This window comes from Fundulus heteroclitus, chromosome 1, assembly GCF_011125445.2.
Source record: "Fundulus heteroclitus isolate FHET01 chromosome 1, MU-UCD_Fhet_4.1, whole genome shotgun sequence".
Lineage (NCBI taxonomy): Eukaryota > Metazoa > Chordata > Actinopteri > Cyprinodontiformes > Fundulidae > Fundulus > Fundulus heteroclitus.
The window spans coordinates 28,370,465-28,379,969 of NC_046361.1; the positions used below are offsets into that span (position 1 = coordinate 28,370,465).

The window sequence follows — 9,505 nt, forward strand, 5'->3', positions numbered from 1 at the left end:
AAACCAGTTATCCTAGAACATCTCTCAATAAGTCTAAGGAAACCGTCCACGCTTAAAGGCAGAGTTAAATAGTAAAAAGGATTGTTCAGTCATATAAGATGTCAAGTTAAGCCCTGCAGATTCTTTCAGTTTACTGATTCAGTTTAAGGTTCCTCCTTACATACACATGTGGGAGTTCATTGCTCAGCTGCAAGAGGCGAGCTCAGTGTCTTGATGGCTTTGGTGTTGGACGTTTGCTGACCTGAAGAAGGGCTGGACTCAGGAAACCGTTCTCTCTCGTTATCGAAGGCCTTCTGATACTCCTGCCACAAAGAGAAATAAATGTTCATTTCAGACGAAATCTCTTTTGCTCTACCTAGTTATTACGAAAGGGTTTCAGCAGTGACGCAAAGATGTTTTGTGCTGTAACGTTTATGGTTGATGTTTTTCTACATCTTTCTTTACTAAACTAAAGGAAAATTAAAGACTTTTCATAAGTGTGCATACGATTAATGGGAAGAAACAACACATACATTGTATACCTCGTTACATGACTTCTGCCATTTGCTTTGTAATACGAGATCCAGTCTTACTTATGCTGGAAGCTGATCACAACAGGACAGCTGCTGCTATATTTTCCTATCTGTGCAAAATTGTAATGTTATGGTTTAAAGATATTTTACTTTAACTTGTGCCTTTTGCTCAAAAATACACTGACCATCGCTAAGTGTACAGACTGTTGGAAGATGCTATTTTCAGCTGTCCTTGAGCATTCATTGGATGAGAAGCAGCATCACACAGGGAGTGTATCGGGAGGGCGTCACCACTGGACACACACAAGACTCTAGGATGTCCAAACCTTGGTCAGGGGGCCATTTCTGGCCCCTGCACCGATTTTGTGCGGCCCGACCAACTGCAAACCAAGAGTGATTTTCCCCACTAGCACAGGTAGTTGATGCAGATGGAGACTTTTTATTTTAAATTAGGGAGCTGAATTTATATAGTTTAAGTTTATATAGAGCCAATTAACAATACGTCATCTCAAGGCACCTTACAAAGTCACGTTAAATCAAATCATACAGACAGATTGGTCAAAATGTTTCCCATCTAAGGAAACCCAGCCAATTGCATTGAGTCTTGACAAGCAGCATTCACTTTTCATGAAAGAGCGTAAAACCAGAGTGGACAATAGTCTGCATTGTAAGTAGCTTTGCAGCAATCCCTCATACTGAGCATGCATGAAGCGACGGTGGAGAAGAAAACTTCCCTTTAACAGGAAATTGTCAAAGACAAGTCAAACAAAATCTTCTTACAAATGAAAATGTTAGGTAAAACACAAAGTGTTGATGCTTTAATAACTGCACTTTTTACATTTTCTTTAATGTCATAGTAAATAGGACTACTTCTATCCAATGACACTTACTGTAGTGCACCAAAATCTGAATGAAGCAAGCGTTTTCAAAGAAAGACCCAAATCCTGTTCTTATGGCTAACAAAAGACAAATTATTTTTCCATCCAGGCCAGAAGAATTTGCCAACTGGATGACTACTGTTTAATAAGGCAAATGTGTGAAACCCTTTTAAAGTTTGAGATCTACAATGACTTACACATCCTTTGCCTCTGGAAAGTCTGACTAATGTGATTAATTAAAATATTGCACGCTAATATATTATGGCGCAGATATTCCAGAACCAAAACCGACCTAGAGTCCCCAGAGGAAAAAAAATGTTCAGGTCACGGAGAAAAAGTAAAGGAAAGGAAGGCTAAAATTTGACCACCACTGAGCAGGACACATAAGTTGAAATATAAAGTCAAGAAATATCTTTATGGATTAAACAGATGACAATGAGTCTTGACCAACCAGATGAAAGGGCCTGTGACTGGATCGGTAACAGAGCTGTACTTCCACTCAGACAGCAGCAACATGGAGGTGGGGGTACTGGTATAGGCTGGTATTGTTAAAGATGAGCTAGTTGGACCTGTTCTGGTTAAAGATGGACTCAAAATCAACTTCCAAAACCTGCTGCCAGTTTTTAGAAGACACTTTCAAACAGGGGTGCAGGAAAAAGCCTGTATCTGTCAAACAGAACATCATCCACTATGTGGGTTGCCAGTAAAGACCTTCTAGGTCAGGGGTGTCAAACTCATTTTGGTTTAGGGGCCGCATACAGCTTAATCTGATCTCAAGAGGCCCACACGAGTAAACTCATTGCAAGATTAAATAGAACTAATAAATGTGGACTTGTTGATTTTTATATTAAGTTAATTTCACTTTTACACAATATATTATGAATAACCTCAGCGTTTTTAAGAAAAGTATGTGCAATTTCAACAATACTTTTACTCAGTTAAACATTTACTTGTGCATTATGCATAAGAACTGATCACAGTGATTGTACAATGTTGAAAAACATTTATTCACATTTTTTGGAACTTAAAAACACTGTCCTGCATGACAAAATACATCAAACAGATAAAAAATAAGAAATGATTTGAATTTTTCCACACCTGAAGCTTAATCTGCTAATTAAAACACAGCGCCCCTCGTGGACAATATAGGAACTGCATATTTTCAATTAAACAAAGTACATGTTTTTTTCAATAATTGTTTTATCATTCTCTTCCTTTTATCTTGTCCACTTGTGAAAGTCAAATCTGATGAGGTCTTTGTGGCATCTTATCGCCACATTGCCAGACAGGACACTGTATGTTTGACACCCCTGTTCTAGGTGAAAGAATATTGACATGGCGCTTTTACTCGCCTGACCTACAGATAAACCCTGTGAAGAACTTGAGGGACCTCATTTAACGGTAGATTCAAGGTGAGAGAGAACAGTCCACCTGTCAGAACAGCGTCTAGGAGTCCGTTGTTGCTGCTACACTAAATGTTGATTGTCAACAGATCAAGAAACTGACAGACTCCACCACTGGAAGGCTTGTGACTGTTACTGAAAATAAAGGTGGACATATTGGTCACAGATGTTTTTGATTCATCAGGCACTTTGAGTTGTTTATTGGGACTTTAACAGATTAAGGACAAATCAAATGGAATACTTTTATATTTAGATGTTTAATAACCTACCTCACTAACAGTCTAAAGACTGTTCAAAAGAGAAATGTCACTAAGGAGGCAACAAACGCAACTTTTATTTTCTGAAATATTGAGATTTGTGGGTTGTTAACGTTTTAAGTTGACTGAGGGCACTGCAACTGTTCAATAATAAAATTACACCCCAAAACAACAACTTACTTAATAACTATGCAGACAAGAGCGTATAACCGCAAAAATATTACTAATTTACAGTAAAATAAGTACTTACGCTAGAAACAGAAATAAATGATGTAAGGTAGACAAAAGCAAGGCCTGACAAATGGCTTTATCAGTCAGCGTTCTACGAAGGCTCACCTCCTTGAAGCTGTCTCCATACATTTTATTGATGTATCTCAGGAAAGCCGTGGTCCACTGCAGCGTGGTGACCTTGTCAGTGCTAGAGTCACAGAACGGCACCATGGTGTTCAGCTCATCGCAGCACGAGCGAATCCTCTTCCTGTAAATCACCAGACGCAAATACTATAGATGAAAGTGGACCAAATGATTGCTTCTTTTTCATTTGGCAAAATAGTTACATTTAGAAAAGAAGCTAAATGATGTTTCCCTTTAGCAGCCGATGCTTACTAGAAAAACACATCTGATGGACGGATCATTAAAAACATTTCTGCAAGCCTTACCCACTTTGCTAATTGGGGGATTGCTGTTTTTTCTTGATCAATTGAAATAAAAACAAGCATGTGTATCTGCACAAAAAGTCCATCTTATTATCCAAATTATCCACATTTTTGCAACAAAAGGGACATAGATAAAAAGCACCAATCAGGATAATTTATAGTTCAGTACAGAACAGGTACACAATGGTGGTGTTGCCAGGTCTGCTTGTTTTACCTTTAAACTTTTTCCCCAAACATTCATTTTATAACATATATACAAGATCCACAAATTCATTAAAAAAATACCATGTCCAATATTAATTCTATAAAAGATTACACCATCAAATATTTTCCAAGTGGTGCATATCCATTCTTCGCTTGCCACTAACAAGCTCAGCTTGTTGTCTCGCTGCATAAGATGCGCATACCTGACACAGGTGATATGGCCCAAAATGGTTGGCATTGTTATAGCCAATGAGAAAGACCACAGTGAGGAAAATAGGGTTTTTATAGGGCCAATATCATAATCGCAATCTTGAAAAATAATATAGCCGTTACACGCTTTACTAATATTGTGCATTTCTTTAGTTCATTGTTCATATAGGTTGGAACAAGATTCTGAAGTTTGCATCATAATATCCTGGCAAATTTAGTTAACACCTTGGCTATTATGTATTAGGACATAAAACTAAACATTTAATCCTTATCAGTTCTTATAAGGTAAAATTGGATAAACTAATTATTATAGATAATGCAAAATTCAACAAAAGTTACATACAGAAGCATTGAGTGTCCACTAGGGCTGAACAATATAGAGACATTTTTGCAATATCACAGTATCACTATACCCATCACCAATATCAGACAGCACTGCTTGGACTGCAAAACATATTTATTTATTTATTTATTATATAGGTATTAATGCTCTCCAGGTAAATTATATGATGCTGCCTGTTTTTATAGCATAAAATGTCTTGGGCAACAATTTAGATGTTTTAATAATGTCATTAAGAAACTACAACTAAGTAGTTTCATTACTAAAACAGCAGCTGTATCTAAATTCAACTTCTTTTATCATTTTTTTTTTTTTTTTTTTACAAAAACCATGCTGTTTAGATGGGAAACCATTATTTTATCTGTATTTAGCTAGACTATCTACTGTCTAGGGTTTCTGTTTGTAATGAACCAACAGCAAAAGCCCATTACCACTGTTTAATGAAATGTTTATTCATTCATCTCAGGTCATGGCACTGACAGAAACCAAGATCAAACGTCACGTTTTCCTAATAAGCAGCAGCTAGACGCTAACGATCAGATAATTTGCCCACATGATCAACACCAATTGTGAGTAAAAGGCGCACCTTAATCTTACAATGATATGAGTAATACTGAAAGAGTGACGATGAGCTTCTAATCAACATTAAACATATATATAAAAAAAAGTATTTTATAAAATAAAACTCATACACTGTGGTGGAGCCAACAAATTCAAGTAGGACAGTTTATGGCTCACCTGCGCTCCCTCTCTATGGTGTTATGTCTCTCCCTGCGTTGGATCAGTGACATAGAAGATCGAGCTTTTTTGCAGCCGCCCCTCCTGGACATTCGGGATGGATTTGAAGCCGTTTTACTTGTCTTGGCAGGCTCAGAGCACACGCTGCTGCAATGCCCTTTAAGGACAGCATGTGGCGCCCTATCCTCTGTGCAAAACAGCAACATGATGCGGTCTTAGAATAGACTGTGTAGTACAACAGACATTGAATCAATTGAGTTTATAATTACAGTGCCTTGTACTTTCAGTGATGGCCGACCCTTGGCCCTCTCCAGGGTTGCTGCTGTCAGCACAGGCCGTTTTAGTAGCAGAGCTATCTGGGAGAAAGTTCAACGAAAAACTTGGGGGGATTATTAAGCTCTGATGCATTTGGGGTTCTGCCACGTGTGCAATAACCTGCAATTACAGCAGAAACACCAAGGTTCAAACTGTTTGATTAAACGTGTTGCCTGAATCTATGAGATATGAATGCCGAGGTTAATTTCCATCCCACCTGACCAAAGACGTTGGTTTTCGGGTCGAAAACACCTCCCACACAGGAGCTGGAGACCTTGAAAGGATTTGCTCCGTCAGCTTTCACCCACTTTGGGGTTTGAGGATGTGTGAATGTCTCTTGAGCCTCTGCTGAATGCTTAAATACTGTCAAAAGACTGAACAGGAGAACAGAGGGTTTGTTGCACGCTATGCAAAAAAAATTATACAACAGCATTATGCTTCCTAAAAAAAAATTATTACAATGAATTACAGGAAACTAACTTGCTGACAACAGCAGAGTGACTGTCCAGCTGCCGTGGGGTATCAGCGCACATGCTGTTGAATCTTTTCTCCAGACACACTCTTGCAGCAGATATGGACCTGTTCTTGGAAAATGCCCCCGTCTTGACGGTCGCCTTGATCGGGCTCTCTTCACTTTTGATCCTGGCCAGCACAACACTTGGAACCTCGCCATAAAACACGGGAGTCTTTTCCCCTGGCATCACCACGCCGTGCTCATCATTCGAGGTTGAAGTAGACAAGTCGATAGCTTGACTAGACGTGTTAAGGGAAATCTCTGTGGCGTTTTGGACCGCCACCGCGGCTGGGAGGGGACTGGCATCGGGGCTGTCCGAAAGCCCGGGCTCTATTTGTGCCTGGATAAAGTGCTGAAGGTGCGAGTATTCGACATCTGACATCTCCATCAGATCAAACTCTGAGCCCGTCGTCAGCCACTGAGCCTGGGCTCCGCACGCGCCTTGGCTCCAGATCAAACCAACGAAGTCAGAGGTGTGTTCGCCTGATGTAGAGGACGGATGAAGAGTCTTGTAAACTGGTCGAAGGGATGCCATATTTCCCTCTGGAAAAGGAAATGACGACAAGAAAAACATGATTTATTTTACAGGAGAAAAACACTTCGGGTTGCTCTGGTGTTTATATCTTTGTATAAAAGTGGTAGAATTGGGGAACAAAAAAAAAAATCTGTCACATCCCGGTACAACCAAAAGTATTTTATTCAGATTTTATGTGACAGACTAACACAAAGTAGAGCTTAGGTGTAAAGTGGAAGGAAAATGAGCCGCGGTTTTCGAAAACGTATTGAATTGTTTGGTGTGCTTTTGTAACAAACATCCTTTACTGTGGTTCCTATAAATAAAATGCGCTTTCAGAAGTCCCTAAAATTAAAAAAAAACAGAGCACCTGTACATAACCTAAGTCAGGGGTCTTCAACAGGTGGTGCTCGACCCCTAGGGGGTCCGCAGAGGTACTGCATGGGGGTCGCGAAGGTTTTGGTTGATTAGACATTTTTTTATATCCCCCCCCTGCAATCTTTTTCCACTAATTGAAATGTCTTTAAATTGAAATGTCTTTATGCATGATTACATGCAATTGACAGATATTGTTGATCTTGCCAGGAATCAGTTTATTGTGTTATCTTATGTTTATAAATGGCAGTGGCATGGCCACCCTACTCACTGTGCCTCGCACATGTTTAAAATAAAAACATGAACATATGAACCTGTGTATTATTTGAGTATCTTAGTATTGAATACACAATAACAAGGTACATTTACACATGGCACTATAGGACCAGTTTGATATAACACAATTTTATACAATATATATAATTAGGGGGTCCCCACTCCATCTCGCCATCAGTTTGGGGGTCCTTGGCCTGGAAAACGTTGAAGACCCATGACCTAAGTATAAATGCAGCAGTTCTGTTCATTGCTCAGTTTATCTACAGTAGTCCAATCCATTGAAAACTGCAGTATGGCCTAACTGTAAACTAATGAAACCTGTTTCATTGAGTCTCAGCTTAGAGGCCCATGGTAACTCTGGAGGAGCATCAGAGATCCACAGCTCAGGTGGGAGAATGTATTGCCAGGACAACCTTTAGCGCTGCTAGATTAGCCTCACAGGGACACACAGTGATGGCAGATTCATGCCAAGGGAACATATGAGATAAAAGTTGATCCTTTTGCCCTATGTGTGGCAGAAGACATTTAACAACCCCCACAACTGCTCACCTTGAGCTATTTTGTTCCAACCTGCTTTTATTTTCCTATATTTTATTAATGTAAAGCACTTTGTATTGTCTTTGTACTGAAATGTGGTATACAAATAAATTTGCCTTGCTTTGCCTTAAACTGTTGATGACCTAACTACCCCACAAGAATGCCGTTTGAAATTAATAACAAAAAGTGGTTCTACACAGCATTGTCTTAAAATAAGGGTGTGGTGTAAAAATACGCATCAATATATTTTAATCGTTTTTATTTAGGAAAAAAAAACTTTTAAAACCATGTATCCCTTTTCTTTCCATTTCCCTATTCTGTGTTGTTTTGTGATGGTCTGTCTTATAAAAAACAACAACTATAAAACAGACTGAAGATGGTAGTAATTGTAACAAAATGTGAAGCATTTTGTTACAATATGAAAGCGTAAACACCTAAAACTTCCAATATAGGAACTCTAGATTAAGCCACTGGATGGTCAATTAAATGAAACAGTTTCACTGTCTTATTGATAAAAACAAATAGCGGTTTTGCACATTTATTGGAATTAATTTCTGTAATAAAGTGTGCTTACAATCAAACAATGTTATAGCCTACTGTAGAATACATTATATTACATTTTTATTTAAAGAAGTAGACAAGTACATAAAGCGAATTCATGCTTAAGACCTAAATAATGTAAAGCGGCTATCTCCAGGTAAAAACAGATAAATACTTCCATAAATTTAACAAAATACACCTGTAGATATTCAACGAGATTTATTTTTTACTCGCAAGGCTGTTGCTGGAGTGACTTTACGCCAAAATAGCTTTTAGTGTCTTTAGCGTTTAAAGGAGTTATACTTTATTGCAAGCAGCTAGCTGGTGAACTTAACATTAGCAGATTTAAGCTAGGCGACTACAGCACTTCAACGACTCTCTCCGTAAAACGTCGCCATTTTTGATACAAACCCGCAATTTCGGGAATATTTTTATTAAAAAGTAGTCCGGTTTATATGTGTATATATAAAAGAATAAATTAAATAGGCAGTAATGTGACTGGTTCTCTTAATGGCTCCTGTCACGCCGATCTTTTACTTACTTCAGATAACTTCTTAATCGATGGTCGGAAAAGTTGTTGGAAGTTCGCTCCTCTCTTCCCTCTGAGACCGTGACGACAGAGGCGTCCGGCTCAAGCGCTTCACGTTAGTGGGACAATATTTAACATACAATATTTAAAAGTTTAACAAAACATTTTGAAATTCTCTGAAACCGTTTAAAACCTGTACTCAAGAAATGTTATTACAAGTTAAGTTTTTTTAAAACATTTTCTTATTCTCTTTTAAATGATCCGTAGGATGTTCATTTTTATTTAAATTCAAACGTGTGCATTCATACACATTTTATGCATACATTCATTCTGAAAGGGGACTTATAATAAAACAGAATTGATTTTTTTTTAAAAATGACAACAGCATCCCAATCAGCTGTTTGATCATATACGTACAACTGCAATACAAGACATAAAGAAATGTATCCTACAACTGAAAATCTTCAACAGCACGAGTAAAATACATTTTAATTTAATATTATTATACTCTGAAGGTAATAATAATAATGTTGATTGTGAACAATCCTGAAAATACTGGGAAAAGTGAGTAATGTTTGAATGTATTTCAGTTCAGTTTAAGGGTTATTATTATACAAAGCCAAAAATGTTTCCCCTGTGCAATAAAATGATTCCTTTGCTCTACAGTTTGAATGCCAATAAACTGAATTATGAGTAAAATAAATGGA

General features: G+C 38.0%; 1 protein-coding gene across 1 annotated transcript; it reads right to left on the minus strand.

Moving 5' to 3' along the window:
• Positions 1-104: 104 nt before the first annotated feature.
• Positions 105-8,878, minus strand: LOC105928562 (transcription factor-like 5 protein). The gene is made up of 7 exons (XM_012865877.3): positions 8,811-8,878; positions 5,994-6,570; positions 5,731-5,887; positions 5,480-5,633; positions 5,199-5,385; positions 3,387-3,528; positions 105-302 (listed from the first exon to the last, which is right to left on the minus strand). Exons 2-7 carry the CDS (start codon positions 6,560-6,562, stop codon positions 177-179), a joined length of 1,335 nt encoding a protein of 444 aa, XP_012721331.2. The 5' UTR covers positions 6,563-6,570; positions 8,811-8,878; the 3' UTR covers positions 105-176.
• Between the last annotated feature and the right edge of the window lie 627 nt (positions 8,879-9,505).

Coding starts and splice junctions, on each gene's coding strand:
- LOC105928562 (XM_012865877.3), bottom strand. CDS start 6,562: ATGGCATCCCTTCGACCAGTTTACAAGACTCTTCATCCGTCCTCTACA. Junction 3,529..5,198: donor ACCATAGAGAGGGAGCGCAG/GTGAGCCATAAA, acceptor GGTGATTTACAG/GAAGAGGATTCGCTCGTGCT. Junction 303..3,386: donor ATGGAGACAGCTTCAAGGAG/GTGAGCCTTCGT, acceptor TCTTTGTGGCAG/GAGTATCAGAAGGCCTTCGA.